Source organism: Mustela putorius, unplaced genomic scaffold, assembly GCF_011764305.1.
Source record: "Mustela putorius furo isolate JIRA1106 unplaced genomic scaffold, ASM1176430v1.1 tig00000827_pilon_pilon_pilon, whole genome shotgun sequence".
NCBI classification, from domain to species: domain Eukaryota; kingdom Metazoa; phylum Chordata; class Mammalia; order Carnivora; family Mustelidae; genus Mustela; species Mustela putorius.
The window spans coordinates 7,996,723-8,013,386 of NW_025421489.1; the positions used below are offsets into that span (position 1 = coordinate 7,996,723).

Consider the following 16,664-nt stretch of genomic DNA (forward strand, 5'->3'; position numbering starts at 1 on the left):
GGGTGGTGGGAGGTTGGGGGAACCAGGTGGTGGGTATTGGAGAGGGCACGGATTGCATAGAGCACTGGGTGTGGTGCAAAAACAATGAATACTGCTACGCTGCAAATAAATTAAAAAAAAAAAAAAAAGAATTCTCTTCTTGGCCGTGGGCTTCAAACCCTAACATCTTTTCCTACATCATTATTGTTCCTGTTTATCCTAAACTCCGTCTATGCATTCTATTTTGACTCCAAAACACGGAGGTTGGTTTCTGACACCATAACTAAGAACCTAATGAGGATCTGATTTCTTATTCGTACAAAGATAAAACTATGGTAACTATTTGGTTTGGACATTATCTGCCATGTGGAGTTCCTAGGAAACAAGTGAAAAAGAGATGGGTGCGAAAAAGAGCTTTTTGGTTTCTCCTCAGCATCCCGGAGTCTGGGTCTCTGGCCCTAGTCTATCCCCAAAACCCAGTTGTATCCCTGACTTCCTTAGGTTCCATTAGAACCCACAATAGGACCTTAATCTTGTAATAAATTCCCATCACTTTGTTAGCTTAGGTAGGTTTCTATTACTTGCAACAAATTTTTAAGACAGATTTTTATCTTCAAAGGAAACCACTGGGTTCATGTCATATTGGAAAAGTAATTATTTATTATGACAAAAATAAAACCGTTGACTGAAAACAAATGAATGTTACACTGTATTGCACCATGATTGCAAATGAGCCAAAACCTGTCTAAAAAATGAACATTCCAGAGCAAACAGCATCCTTTTTACTTGTGTGAGTAGGCATGCAAGCAACTCATTATAACATAATTGCAGAAATAAAAAAAATCCGTTAAGTACCAGCAACCTAAACATATAAAGGAAGCATTTTATGACAGTAACAAAGCTATTAAAAAATTTAAAACACGTCTTTAAACAGCCCCACCATTAGTAGAACATGCTTTGAACCATTTTCAAGAAGTGATGATGTAAATGCACTAATTGGTTTGCTCTTTTTATTTTATTAATGCTATATATTAGACCAATAGCACACATTTCAGTTGCTTGGTTGGGATTAAGAAGCACAGTTCGTGGCATGAAAAACATTCTTTTTTCCCTCCTATGAAATACCAAGGGACCCATAGAGAGATCCAATTCCTAATTTTGTCCGTATTAACACCATCTATTTTGACCAAGCTGATTAGCAAAGATACTGTTACAGCTTTTGTAGAAAGCCTAAAGCTTGATGGATAACAACAATTTGTATTTAAGCCTTAAGAAATGAACATAAATATACACTTTAAAGTAGTTTTACATTCTGAGGCAAGAAGTATATTTTACAGGGCCTGCTGTTTCCTCGTTAATGCTCTAAAGCACCAATTTATATGAAGATGGCAATGTGTGATTATAACCATTATATTCTGCTTAGGAGAAATCCAGGGACAAGGCTGTAATAGCTTTTAGTTTTTGTTTCTTTTCTTTTTAAAAACCATACTCTGTGCAACAGATAAATAGGGTAAAATGTAATACTATCACATAATTGGAAAAAAATCATAACCATCATTTTATAATTCACGCTTTTAAAGAAATAGCAGCTAAACTTTTTTTAAATTGAAATTAAAAATCTCATAACTACACTGAACAGTTTACTCCAAGAGAATAAAAGAGGGACTTGTCGAGTCCCTGAACTTCCTGAGGGAAAACATAAGAGGATTAAAATAATCACTTAGGAATAGGGACAAAATATGCAAAGAAATTAGGCACAACCAAGATCAAATGATAGTCATCTGACATCCTCCCAACACGTAATGAAATATGGTCACAGTATAATTGATCAACTTTGAGGGTTCTTCCTTGCCCTTATTTGATTTTTAATGAAATGAATTAAGAATTGACTGAGCACTTGCCTGTGTGCTTTAATGAAGACAGTACGTGAATCTGCTATACCATGCCAGCCCTGCCCGCTGCAACCAAGAATAAAACGAAATAGAATCTCCCAAGAATGCTATCCCTTACATGTGAATTTTGCATATTTCAAATATAGTTGGCGTGAAGGGGGAGTATTTATGGGCCTAACATCCCACAAGCTTCAGCAAAGCACCTTATGGACTGAAAAATGAGGTAACTTCTTAATTAAGATTTTATAAGTTTGTGCAAGAGAACACATTTCCATTCTTCTAGAACTCTGTCATCTATTCCAAAAGATATGTACGACACATTTTATTGTTTCTCCATTTCTAGGAGACAATGCAGATTACCAATTTAAGAAAAAAATTAAAAAGATGTGACTGACAACACTAACAAATTCTAAAAACCTGATCAGTCTTTGGTCGTTTGGCCACTTTAAAAGTAAGATATCTAGCTCTACAGTAAAGAGACTATGCTTTTTAGCAATTTTAGTGCCTTAGAGGGAAATTCACTGTTTTCATTCACATTTTCTCTTAATATCCTTTTGAAGGGATATTACGATATGAAACCTCATGTTTATCTTTACTACCAAATGCTTCTACTTCATTTCTAGGTACGACGCTCTATACCCCAAATTAACCTTTACCAAACATTTTACCAAATCATATACACTTAAAGGTGATTTTGGATCTGTTGAACACAATATTTTTTCTACTTTAAATGGAGAATTAAAAAAAAAAATGGAGAAAAAAATTTTTTTTTAAATCGATCTTCTCTATTTACTTTTGGCTACCTGGAATTCTTTCAAAAATACTTTCTGGGAACCTTGGATTTCAGGTTTCACAGTAATGCTAAATGAGTAAGGACGAGACATTACTGAAGGAACCAACCTTGAATGTAAACTACTCTCAGATTTACAGAGACGTTTAGTAAAATATTGACAGCCTGGCTACACGCTCCTTTCAATACTGAAAAGTCAAACAGAACTGGGAGTTTGGGGAAGCATCTAACACCAACAGACTCTGAACAAACTGACCACTTCTAATTGATAAAAGCCAGGAAAATAAGCAAGATATTCTCTGAAAGACAGTACTTTAAACACAACACTGGTGTTTTATTATCAGCAGCTTAAAATAATTTTCTTAGCAATATGGCTTATTTTCTCTTCTGCATTATCATTAGCTCTTAGCTCAATTTAAGCTGAGTAGCAATTACTAGTTGATACTTTTTCTTATTAGATTGTATTCATGAACTAAATGAAATGAAAATGAGGTGGGAATCAAAGAACAGACAAAAGTGAATTTAATTTCATATCACATGTCCCTTCCTGGTATTTTAACTTTTGGACTTTAATATAGTATGTAAGGAATTAGGACTTTAAAACCAAGATAATGGAGTTCTAGCTGGCTTAAGTGTCTCAATATGGGAGAAAACAAAAAGTCTGTGAACAGTAACCATCTAAGGTCAACTAGACAATTAATGGCCAAATTAAGATTCAAATCCACCTCTTTGGAGAGCCAGCACAGTATTCTATTAGATACAAGTTAATAGACTACATCTTGAAGGGACTTTATCCCAACAAAACATAAAAGATCCTCTTTTGGAATTGAACTGAATATGAAATATTTTAGATCCAAAGCCACAGAGAAAACTTTAGACTCAGGAAGTTGGTCTTCAAACATAAATGTCAATGGAATTTATCCATCCACAGGCATAATACCACTACATTTATCTACTGATATAGTTTTCCATAGCTAAGAATTAAATGAGTGCTAGTGACAAGCAATCCCATGTCTAAATTTGTCCTAAGATACTACAAAAAAAAAAAAGATTTTTTAAAAATATAAAGATTTATTGATTTCTTTAAAATTTTCTTTGCTGACTCCCCATAGTTCTTCAGAGACTATTGTTTACAGCACTGCCTGTATCACTCACCATTTCATAGGAAAATAATTTTCTCTTTATGCTATAGAAAATAAAAGTTAATTTATGCTTAAACAAAAGGACTTTGGCTATAAAGGTAAGTAAGTGCCCATTTAAAAAAATTTTTTTAACAGTAAAACTTGGATCTATTATCTTTCTTCTAAGGAATATAGAATAAAATTATACCTCGAAGCACACCTAACACAGAACCTAAAAGCAAAAATTACATATCTAACCATGAGTTTTCCAATAGATTTTATATATATATATTATTTCAGATTTTAAGGAATTAAATTACACTAAGAATACAAATTATGTAGCATATTCCCATATAAAAGGGCCTGTTAATTCTAAGAGTTCCCAAATGCGCTGCAATAACAACAGTGGGTTTAAACATGAAGAATGTAACATGTTCAAAATGGAGAAAAATACCGTATTTGGGTGGCAGTTACATTTCAGTTCTAATAAAATATTTAAACTTTCATTGCTTCATCCTCAAAATAAAAATAAAATCTAGAATAATCTCCCAAAAGTAATGTGGGTGGGTCCCATGACTGAAGGGTTGCATTTTGCTAGGCAACTGAAGGGTTGGTGGGGAGGTGAATCTTGAATTATTTCATTGTCAAGTTAATCAGCTGTTAATCTGACTTCTAGAGAACAGGTATAGTACAAAACTGAGAATTCATCTCAAAATGTGAATAAAGGCACTAATTACAAATTTACATTTTTCATCAAACAATATTTTATAGTTGATTGACAATGAATGTCCTAATTAATGCTTTAGTATTGAGGTACCCGCTTGGGTCAAACAAAACATTCTCTTGGAGTAAAGGATAATCAGTTTTCTTATCAATGTAACAGGAAATCTCTAATGAGAACCTATAAAAAACCTTTAAAAAGTCTTACATGAATTTTCTATTTAAACTTTTCCCAATCACTGCCACAAAAACTAGTGGGATATCGATTTCATTATCAACGCAGCTAACATAAACCATTTCTAATCCCAAACTAACAAAACGATTTTTAAAAAAATTTAGAAAATAAAATAAATTGTATTTTAAAAAATTAAATAGCAAACTTGAATCTATACTAGTAGTTGTTTGACAAAATACAATCAACTATTAAAAACACTTTCAATATAATGCTGATGTGGTAATATAAAAAAATAACCGTATAATTTGATAGAAGAAAACGGAGCCAGTCAATCTTACTAGATATAAGATAAATTTCATAATAGGGATGGATACGAGGGTATAAATACATTTTCTCAGGATGGCGCTAAGAGAATTATCCTCAGTATTTATGGCTGAACTCTACAACCAAGACAGAAATTCTGGCAAAGTGTGCTTTAGGTAAATGGTTGTCTTCATAATTCTTCCTGCTCCCTGCCCCCAAGCACATAACACGAAGCATCCATATTGATTTATGTTTGCTCTTTCTCTCACATTCTAGATTATGGATTTTATTAAAAACAAAATTTACCCTCTACCTGGTACAGAATCACTAAGAAAAAGGTTCAAAACAAGGTTAATAGACCACTAGTTCCCAAAGTCCAGAAAGCTTTCCTCTGGCCATTTTTCAGTTCTAGCATGTGCTACCGCTAAATAGAAAGAAACTGTTACCACATTCAATTAGACTAAATATAATAAATCAAGTATACCTGAAAACAGAGCAAAAGTAAAACCAATTTACAATAAAAATATTAAAATTAAAATACCACTTTTGAACAGGTATTTTGATATTCTTATGAACACTGAATCCTATTTTTGACCCAAATGAAAAAAATACTGCAAAAATGAATTATTATTCTCTAAGTATGCATTTTATCCCTTTCATTATAGCAAAATCACACATTTGAAATAAAGGATCAAAATTATAATATTTGTCCTCCCTCTAAAGTATGCACTATTTATATTACTGTTCATATTAGACAACTGCCTTGAAACTTTTCAATGATATGTAATAAACTTCTGATAGCATATGACTTTTTCTTCCTATTTTAAAATTTATGTTAGTGTTGACTTTCAGTCTCCTAGTAATACTTTAAAAGCTAGGATTAAATTCAGCAGTTTCCTGTAACCCAGCAAAAGACTTTAGAACATCTGGTTCTGTAAAGAGGGCAACTGTTTTAAGCCTATCACACTATAACCTCAGATAGATTTAAGGGAAAGTCATATGGTTTTCTAAGTATAATATACTGCTGGTGGTAGAAACACTTCAAATTCACACACAATTTCAAATTTTTAAGAAATGAAATATTTATACTCCGCTTCAGCTATTGCCAAAGCAGATGTGCTCTCCCTTGCAAATGGAATAGTTGAACTTTCTGCTGATAATAAAAGTTGCTTATAATTGATAGTAAAATATATTCCAAGTGTCTTGTTTTGATACTAGTGCTGGTATGCTTTAATAATTTCCGGTAGTTAATGTATGTGTTGAATAATATGACATTTTTAAAATATCAGATTTATCAAAATATTTACCATCAAAGTTGGGCTTTCAAATATTTTTCCTTGATTAGTTTTCAGTCAAAACTAATCTCGTGTTAGAGGCAGAAAAGTGAATTTAATTCTTTTAGATAAACAGCCTACTTAATTTCCAAGCTAATAGTAAGTTAAAATTATCCCATGACTTGCAATGTGGGAGAAATTAACTTAAAGGCAGGTCTCATGATGGTCAGTCTTCCTTATATATAAGTATCTTCTAGGTAGATTTCTTTCTCTATAGTAAGTTCTGTTCAAAAGGTAAGTGGTTTGAAGAGGAAGCAAATATTTAGTACTAGTTAAGTTTGCAAGCATAACCTGATGATTTCCACTACTACCATGTCAAACCAGTAATTATCTGGTAGGGAAAGGGGGTGGTCAAGAAATGAAAGAAATTGGTCATTAAAGGTATTACAATACTTCCAAAAACATTAAACATATGACAAACATTTCTTACAAGGCAGTCATTGAATAGTTAGAATCAGCAGTCAGAAGAATTATGTTGCTGAAAACATAGTTACACATTATGTTCATCCAACTGAAGATTAGTGCATTAAAAAAAAGTTAAGAAAAAATCTTTTATGTTCCAGTTCAGCTGCACTTGATTCAAGTGTTGCTCATAGAGGTTTGTGTTGTTATAAATTAAACATGCTGCTGCCTTAGCAGCCAAAGGTACTAAGAAAATGTTCATGTCACAGAATAAATAGAGCAGTCTCTTTTCAAGCAAAAAGTTATCTCACACCGATCCGGGAGGTCATCCACTCTAGACCTTGGCATAACCTGAAACAAAAGACAGAAGTATTTTCAAAATGGAAATACTTACAATTGAAAGCATACTTATTATTTTTAAGTCTTACCCAAATGTTGATACTGCAGTAATGATTTATATAGGCAAGTAAAATATGTAGATAACACCAGAAGTGCAATTTTTAGCCATTTTTGTTTAAAAAAGATTTTATTTATTTATGCATTTGACAGACAGAGATCACAAATAGAGAAGCAGGCAGAGAGAGAGAAGAGGAAGCAGGCTCCCTGCTGAGCAGAGAGCCCGATGTGGGGCTTGATCCCAGAATCCTGGGATCATGACCTGAGCCAAAGACAGAGGCTTTAACCCACTGAGCCACCCAGGTGCCCCCAGAAGTGCAATTTTTTTTTTTTAAGATTTTATTTATTTATTTAACAGGCAGAGACACAAGTAGGTGGAGAGGCAGGCAGAGAGAGAGAGAGGGGGGAGGAAGCAGGCTCCCTGCTGAGCAGAGAGCCTGATGTGGGGCTCGATCCCAGGACCCTGGGACCACAACCTGAGCCGAAGGCAGAGGCTTTAACCCACTGAGCCACCCAGGCACCCCAGAAGTGCAATTTTTAAGTGGAAGATTCACTTAGACAAAATGATGGGACCAGATTAGTTGAGTAATTGGGAAATGGTTTCAGTCTCATCTTGAAGATAACCCAGCTCTACAATCAAGACTGCAAATACTCCTCTCCCCCTAATTTTAAGATTAAAACTGAAACCACTACAGAAACTCTCCCCTATGCACCTAAATTCTAAAGAATGGAATGCTTATGGCCCAGTCTTAGGATAGGTCAAAAAGTCTACATGGAGCTATTTTATTACAAGCTATTTCCAATAGGAGCATAACAAAGAAGGTCAGGTTGATCAAAGGACAAATAAGCTCCTGGAAATCAACTAGATAAGTCACGTGTAACACGCTGGGTTCTCTTTAGCCTACTCCATCCAAATTCAAGTTCTCAGGAAAAAAGAATAAGCTATAGGAAGCAGTTATCTCAAACGTTTCCTCTCTCGAAGTATGTCCCCTGAAAGGATTCCTGATTAGAAAGGAGATGTACTCTTGTGGAAAGCTGAGAGCTCATGCTTTATTAAGGCTTTACAGAAAATCTGAAATTGCTTTGAAGCTTCCTCTTTAATTCAGGTTAACTGTAATGCTGTATGCAAGAAACGAAACAGCAACTAAAAATCTGGATTGTGACAACTTCATCCAGACATTTGTTACTGACTTCTTTGCTAATACTGTTTATATTAAAAACTACAAAAAATGGGGCGCCTGAGTGGCTCAGTGGGTTAAGCCGCTGCCTTCGGCTCAGGTCATGATCTCAGGGTCCTGGGATCAAGTCCCGCATCGGGCTCTCTGCTCAGCAGGGAGCCTGCTTCCTCCTCTCTCTCTCTGCCTGCCTCTCTGCCTACTTGTAACCTCTCTCTGTCAAATAAATAAATAAAAATCTTTAAAAAAAAATAAAAGCACTTCTAAAAAAAAATAAAAAAAAAATTAAAAAAAAAATTAAAATTACAAAAAATGTGTCAGTAACTCTGCTAAAGTGTACCTTAACAACAGTAACGGACTAAAATTATTTCTACCTTAAATAATTGAAATACAATATGAAAACTATCTTTAAGAACAAAAAAAAGGGAATAGGATCAAAGAAGAAAAGTTGACAGAAATTTGAAAGAAGTCATAGCTCCCCTCATACCGGTTAGCACTTACCCTTCTCCTGTTAAAGCACAGCAGGACTGAATGTGCCACGGATGATCCTTAATTGAACTAAGGGTGAGGTATTTAGAGATTTCAGCTGCTGTCATGCACCCTTTCATATCTTGTTTATTTGCAAAGATAAGGACTGCAGCCTTCCGTAAATCCTGCAATCAATATGAAATATTTCTAATACGTGAAAGACCACAATTCAAATTAAACTAATGCATGAGGAAGGTCAGATATGCCTAACTGGACAGTGATAATGAAATCCTTCTACTTTAAAATTATTAGGCAGTAATATTTAAATTTTAAAATTTTATTGATAGGCACCTGGCTGGCTAAGTCAGTAGACCACACAGCTCTTGATCTTGGGATTGTGAGTTTATTAAGCCCCACAGTGGGCCTAAAGCTTACTTAAAAAATAAAAACTAATAAATAAATAAATAAAAGTTGTACTGAAATGAAAATAAATTTCCTCAAGTAACAGTAATTTAATGATTGACTCTGACAAAGATAGGCTTATTAACTATAATTTAGATAATCAAAAGTTATTTTATATTGTTGGGCCAAAAGTAAAATAAACATGCATCTTAAACACTGATTTAAAACTCTATGAGCAATGATACTCTAATGGGCAAATATGGTAATATGTTACCAAATACTACAGAATTTATCCAAATTTAAAGAGGAGGACTGAAGGTAAGAGCTGGGTAATGCTTATCTTACTAATATTGGAATAGACTAATTGTATTTCATTAATGTTCATTGTAGAACTGTTCAAACTATCAAAATGTAGAAATAACCTAAATGTTCATTAATAGAAGAACAGACAAAAAAAAAAAAAAAGGGAGAAGAAGATCGATCAACTATGGTTTAATCATATACTAGGACTCTACAGAGTTGTCAGAAAGAATGAACTAAAAGCTCTATGTATGGACATGGATAATCACAATATTGTCCCAAAAAACCCCAAACTGAGTTATGGGGAAAAAAATACTCTTGATCATTATATAAGATTTTATGAACAATGAAATGTAATATTTTGTACAATTGACAAATAAAAATGCAGGGAAAGTATAAAAATATACATGGGATTGATAATCACTACTTTTAAGATAATGTAATTCTCTCAGAATTCTTTGACAGAAATGAAGAAAATGAGATTGGTGGGTCACATAAGATATTTCATATCTTAACACTTAATGCCTGATGGACAGATGTGTTTTATTTTCTAAGTCTTTTGTGTATCTGAAATAGAATTAAGTGAACTCAGACTATTCACTAAAGGCTTTTCAGTCATAAACTCTTGGGGGAAAAAATTAAATTTTTGTCTTTCTTGCTTTGATTTATCAGGCTCTTTAAGGCATTAATAAGTGGTTTAAACTTTGAAAAATCTTGTCAGTAACAGTAACAGTCTACAAATTAATGTATTGAGCTTTTCCAAGCTTGAAAATGTAATGAAACTATGAAACTTTTTGACTTTAAGACTTTCATCAAAATATAAAATTCTGTTAATGATGAAATAACCAACAGCAAAGCCCATGATCTTTGTAAAAACACACAACCAGTATACAAGATACCTTACTCCATGGTTTATGTTTGCTTTCAAAATTTACCTCATGAGCCAACATTCTGTATAGTTCTTCTTTTGTAATGGCTAGTCGCTCCCTGTCAATGCTATCAACAACAAGAATGATGAACTAGAAGACAACCAAAAAGAAAGAAAATTGAATGAAACCTCGAAATTTTATGCAAAACTACTCTCAGTGAGAATACTTTCTTCACAAGACATCATCACTACCATAAAATGGTCTACTGCTTTTTCATCATAAGGAGTTTATATTCTACTGTAAAACCCAAATGTTAATAAGAAAATAACTCATAATTTCAACAGATAAAAGCTATATCCTAAGTTTATTTTGAAAAGGTGATCTCTTAAAACATCAAACTCTGTAACACAAAGATTTATTTGTAAATGCAGGTAACAAAAAATAAATTTCAAAGGGAAAGTCACAGTAATTTAAATAACTTTTACTAAAACTTGAAAATACTCAATGACTGCTCATTTGGCAATCAGTAATTATTTATGTTTCAGACAGTCTCCTGCCCACTAGAAAGGAGCACACAAATTTTAAAGAAAAAGAGAAGCAAATTTACAAAAAAAACAACAACCGATAAACAAGACGTTTTAATACAAGATCAACAATAAGAGCCCCAGAAAAAAGTGCTAAATAGAAACATACCTATTTAGGGGTTAATATGGTAGAGGGGATGGAGCTGAAACTAAAGAGGGGCAAGCACAGAGCACTGGAGAAAGCGGCTGGTAACGGTGCCTATGAGGAAAGGTGGGTCTTACACATTAGAAGTAAAAGGATCTTTGATAAGAAAAATAAGAAGATATAGTGCCAGGGGCCCCTAATTGAGGATCTCAGAAGAAAAAGTTAAGAAGTGAGATTAAGCAGAGCTAAGGTTGTAACAGAGGAATGACGCAGAATAAACGGAGACAGGGAGGGTGACACCAGATTGTTCAGAAAGAGACAAGGAGAGTGATCTGCATATACAATGTGAAGGGCTTCACAGGGGATAAAAGGGAAGAGACTAGAAGGAAGAAATGTAAAAACCATGGCAAAATGAGCAGGGACAGAATACGGGGAAGTGACACTAATGACAGAAGTTGTCAGGAATCTGCCAACAGCTGAACTCCTTGCATTATGACGGAGACCTTCGGCTTTTGGAGGTCTCAAGGTAAGGAATTTAAAAAGGTGACGAGGGTGAACAAAGCCAGCAGGGCAACACCACACAGACAGGATGCCCACCTGGCATCTAAGATCGCAACTGCTAGGTGCTACACTGGCGTGCTGTGGGAAAGGCCAGGGGGTCTTTGTGTACCAATTTTGCAATACTTACAGAGTTTACTAAAGAAACATTCCATACAAGTGGTGTCATTAATAACATATTTCTTTCTGGACCACCAACTCTAACCTACTCATGAGAGCCACGGCTGTCCTTCTCACACCTGCAGTCACACACACTGAGCGCTGGCGCTTAAACACAGGTCAACAGCATGGGGCTGACTGAACAGATCCTCTTCAACGAGATTTTTTTAACACGCCTTTTCTCTTATGATTTTCTTAATAACATTCTTTTCTCTAGCTTACTTTATTGTCAGAATACAGTATATACTCTGTACAACATAAAAAATATGTGTTCATCCACTCTATATTATCGGTAAGGCTTCTGGTCAACGCAGGCCATCAGTCAAGTTTTTGGAGAGTCAAGTCATACACGGATTTTGGATTGTGCAAGTGGGTCAGTGTCCCTAACCCCGCATTGTTCAAGGGGCAACTGCAGTCATCATAAGAGATTGTTGATCTTTTACTTTCCAACGTGTTTTTGTTTCAGAATGTTATTTTATGATAGAAGTATTAAGCTCATGTTTTTCCCCTTAATACATATTTCTGTCATAAAATAACATTCCATGAACAGACACTTCTCCAAAGAAGACATACAAAAGGCTAGCAAACACATGAAAAAATGTTCATCATCACTAGCCATCAGGGAGATTCAAATCAAAACCATATTTAGATACCACCTTATGCCAGTTAGAATGGCCAAAATTAACAGTACAGGAAACAACGTGTGTTGGAGAGGATGTGGAGAAAGGGGAACCCTCTTACACTGTTGGTGGAAATTCAAGTTGGTGCAGCCACTTTGGAAAACAGTGTGGAGATTCCTCAAAAAATTAAAAATAGAGCGACCCTACAACCCTGCAATTGCACTACAGGGTATTTACTCCAAAGATACAGATGTAGTGAAAAGAAGGGCCATATTACCCCAATGTTCATAGCAGCAACGGCCACAACTGCCAAACTGTGAAAAGAGCCAAGATGCCCTTCAACAAACGAATGGGAAAAGAAGATATAGTCTATATATACAATGTAATATTACGCAGTCATTAGAAAGCATGAATACCCAACTTTTGTTTCAACAAGGATGGGACTGGGGGAGATTATGCTGAGTGACGTAAGTCAAGCGGAGAGTCAATTATCATATGGTTTCAACTACTTGTGGCACATAAGGAGTAACACGGAGGACATTAGGAGAAGGAAAGGAAAAGTGAATTGGGGGATGTCAGAGGGGGAGACGAACCATGAGAGACTGTGGACTCTGAGAAACAAACTGAGGGTTTTGGAGGGAGCAGGGGGAGAGGTGAGCCTGGTGGTGGGTATTAAGGAGGGCACGTCCTGCATGGAGCACTGGGTGTGGTGCATAAACAATGAATCTTAGAACATTGAAAAAAATCAAAAGAAAAAGGAGTGTGTATTAAGTCAATCTATAACCACATTTGCTAACCATCCTGTCTTCCCCTGCAAATAAAAAGAATTAAGTGCTGCCGCCACTGCTAAAAATCTAGGATGTGCTGTTTGGGTCTGACAGTCACAAACTGCACTGGAATATATCCACACAAATACTCATGCAATTGCAATATCATCTCAAGGATTTCGGTTAAAAAAGAATCATTCAACAAAGCTTCCTCACATTTCCCACCTCCTCAGCACATCCCCTTCAAAACACCCACTCCATTTTTAATAGGCTTCATTTTAGAAAAAAAAAAAAAATTGGTTAGATGTACCTGTTTGTAAAGAGAAATTATGGATGCAACTGTACATTAGTGTACTCAAAGATAAATCTCTCAATAGCACTGCATTGGTTTAAAAAAAAATCTGCCTCCAACAAGAAATAAAAACAGAAATAGAAGCTAGTCCAGACTGTTTCCCAGGTTGGGTCTGAAATAGTCAAATAATGAAATAACTGACAGAAAATTTGGGGGAGGGACTATAAATTCATTTTTTAAAACTAAAATATAATCTCACCCAAGATTTGAATTTTGGAAATCCTGTGTTAAATTATGCTTAAAATATCTTATTCCTCCCCTAACCAGAGCCTCATCAAGCTGTGAGATCTTGAGACAGATTATCTGATTGATCCCTGTTCTTGCTTGCTTCAACGGTAGCGCGGTCACAGTACTGCTGTGCAGAGGAACTCACAGATGCCATACAGCAAACCTACAACCAACAGTGAGAGTTACTCTTTCTACTGGCCTTTTCTCTTCTAATTGAAAACCTCACATTCCTTACAGAACACGATCTTATTGAGAAGCAACTGTCAATTCGCCATCATGGACAGCCTATCTCTTTTCTGTGCTGACTCTTTGGATCTTTGTATTCATATTCAGAAGGCAACTTAGATACCTCTGTGTTTGAGTAATACGTGTTCCAGGATGAACGCAGGGACTCCTGACCACCAATATCCCACATGAGAAAATGAGTGTTCTTCACAACTATTTCTTCGACGTTGCTTCCTATGGTTGGGGATGTATGAACCACTTCATTCATTAAGCTGTTGAAAGACAGCATAAAAAAATCTTTGGTAAATCTTGAGAATCTGAAGGAAGTTTTATCTCTATTTTGAGAATCAATCACCCTTTCTGAATTGCACCGATGATGGTAATCATTAATATCAAAACCTTAGAGCGTATTTGTGCAAACAAGTATCTAGACAAAGAACAACTCCTGAAGACGACCTTTTTTTTTTTCTTTTACTGGAATAAATTAAAGCCTTGTTTGGGGGAGAAAGGAACACCATGGTGTGAATTTGTATTTCTGTGGCCAAAATTCCAATACCACCATGCCCTGTTATCAGAGCAGTGCCCAGTGCCTCTTTCTGAAGGAGCAAGTTTCCTGGTGACTGTGACATCAATATTTGCAAAGTAGCAACCACTGACCAGTAGGCTATGCTATGTATAATTGTGAAGATTGTTTGGGTGAGAAAATTGAGACTCAGGCCTGTCCACCTAAACTACAGCTTTAAAAAGATAAGGCGATAAACAAATGAAAATTTTAATTAGAGTAACTATAAATATGTTTAGAACACCAATGCTCATACCCACATATATTATTATAATTCTTGGCTAAGAGAATTAGTTCGTTCAACAAATACATACTTCCCTTTAAGTCAGTACTGTGCTGGAAGAAGCCTATAATTGCACTGTCTCTTGGGTTTTATGTGTATTTTTGAAGTTATGTGGAAAATTATTTCAACAACTGACAGGTTTCTGAGATGTTTGTATCTGATGTTAAAGGCGAAATCATATTAAAATACATAATGGCCACTGAGTATTTTAAAGGAAAAGAAGTACTTAATTCGTCTCTAAAACAACAAGCCACAAGTTAGGAGCTTTTTAGCAAAGTTGCTAAAACTACATCAGGCATTGCGTAAGTGAAGTATTTCTGGAGAGTTGTCAGCTGACACACTTAGCGTGAGGTGGAAAGAGAGAAGAACCCGACAACGGTGCACTGTTTTCTAATAACTACTTGTTAAAATGCTTGGGACACAGATCCATTTCCACTGCTTAATGCAGGTTGTTCCATGAACACTGGCACGGTAACGGGAGCTACTCTGACAAGCAGACTGATGGGATGTTATAACTCCGCGCAAGTATTAATGTATTTCTCTGGAAGTCTCAAGCCTTTCCTTGCTGCAAGCTAGAAAAGCAGTACTTTCCGGGGTGATCTTCATTTCTTTGGATTTGACAAGTCTGGCTACATGCAACAATTCAGAGCTATCAATCAGGAGAGGAGCAATAAGCTTCCTTCTATTCACATGAACCACAGTGCAGGAAGAATTAAATGAAACACTTTAACCACTTCACTCCAGCACTATTATATGTACTTTATTCATTTTAGTTTAACATTCTTTCTTTCAAGGCCAGAATAAGACAAGTGTTTGTGAAGGCTCTAGAAAACACACAGCAGTTTTTATTCACTTTTTAAACATACTTTATGTTTGGTAAAATACAAAACCTTATGCTGGAGCTCTTCTGTTTTATTACAATGACACCTTATTAATTACATAAAACTAGTTCTAATAACTAAAATAATGAAAACTGTTTAAGTAAATAACTATACTTACAATTGGTAAAGAATGGTGGTTTTCCCTGCATTATCCAGTCCCACTATAATTACTTTGTGTTCTACAAAAAGAAAACAAACCGTAAACATTTAACACTACTGCATACTACAATTACATGCTTTCAAAATGATTATTAGTTAGCTTTCTAATGAGAATCATTCACTAGATACTTAGTACTGGATTCTTAAAATACAGAGTGAAGAGAACTTCATGGTGTCAAGGTCACCTGCGTTAAGTGAGGCAGTCTGGGATGATGTCCTCCACCTGGTTGTCTTGTAAGAGACTGAGCTATGGGTAGGAGGGAAGTACAAGAGAACCTGCTCACAATACTGTTAGGGAGGAAAAACACAAATTCTGGTCCTGACAAGGCATTATGACTTAAATTATAAGTTCAAAAAAAAAATTGTTTTGGGGCAGCTGGGTGGCTTAGTGGGTTAATCACCAGACTCTTGATTTTGACTCAAGTCCCCATCTCAGGGTCCTGAGATCCCGCTCTGCATTGGGCTCTGCACTCACTGGGGAATCTGCTTGTTCCTTTCCCTCTGCTCCTCTGTGCCCTCCTCCCCCTCAACTAAATAAAATCTTTAAAAAATTGTTTTACGCATCTGCTTGTCAACCCTGCTAATCAAATTAGCTTTTTTTTTTTTAAAGATTTTATTTATTTATTTGACAGATCGCAAGTAGGCAGAGAGGCAGGCGAGAGAGAGAGGAGGAAGCAGACTGTCCACGGAGCAGAGAGCCCGATGTGGGGCTCGATCCCAGGACCCTGGAATCATGACCCGAGCCGAAGGAAGCGGCTTAACCCACTGAGCCACCCAGGCACCCCTCAAATTAGCTTTTTATCAAGTTGTTTTTACACCTGGAAATTCTCCCACCTATATATAACCAAGATTTCTTTCTTCCTTTCATGAAGAAA

The 16,664-nt window shown here is 35.5% G+C and overlaps 1 protein-coding gene across 1 annotated transcript in view; it reads right to left on the reverse strand.

Annotated features, from left to right (window-relative positions):
* Window positions 1-616: 616 nt before the first annotated feature.
* The window catches only part of ARL5B (ADP ribosylation factor like GTPase 5B), a 31,021-nt gene continuing 14,973 nt past the window's right edge, over window positions 617-16,664 (reverse strand). The window contains exons 2-6 of the mRNA XM_004757587.3: window positions 15,749-15,809; window positions 14,029-14,176; window positions 10,393-10,476; window positions 8,789-8,940; window positions 617-7,067 (exon numbers count right to left, since the gene is read on the reverse strand). Coding sequence (XP_004757644.1) covers window positions 7,019-7,067; window positions 8,789-8,940; window positions 10,393-10,476; window positions 14,029-14,176; window positions 15,749-15,809 — 494 coding nt within the window. The 3' untranslated portion in view covers window positions 617-7,018. The remainder of the gene's footprint in view (window positions 7,068-8,788; window positions 8,941-10,392; window positions 10,477-14,028; window positions 14,177-15,748; window positions 15,810-16,664) is intronic.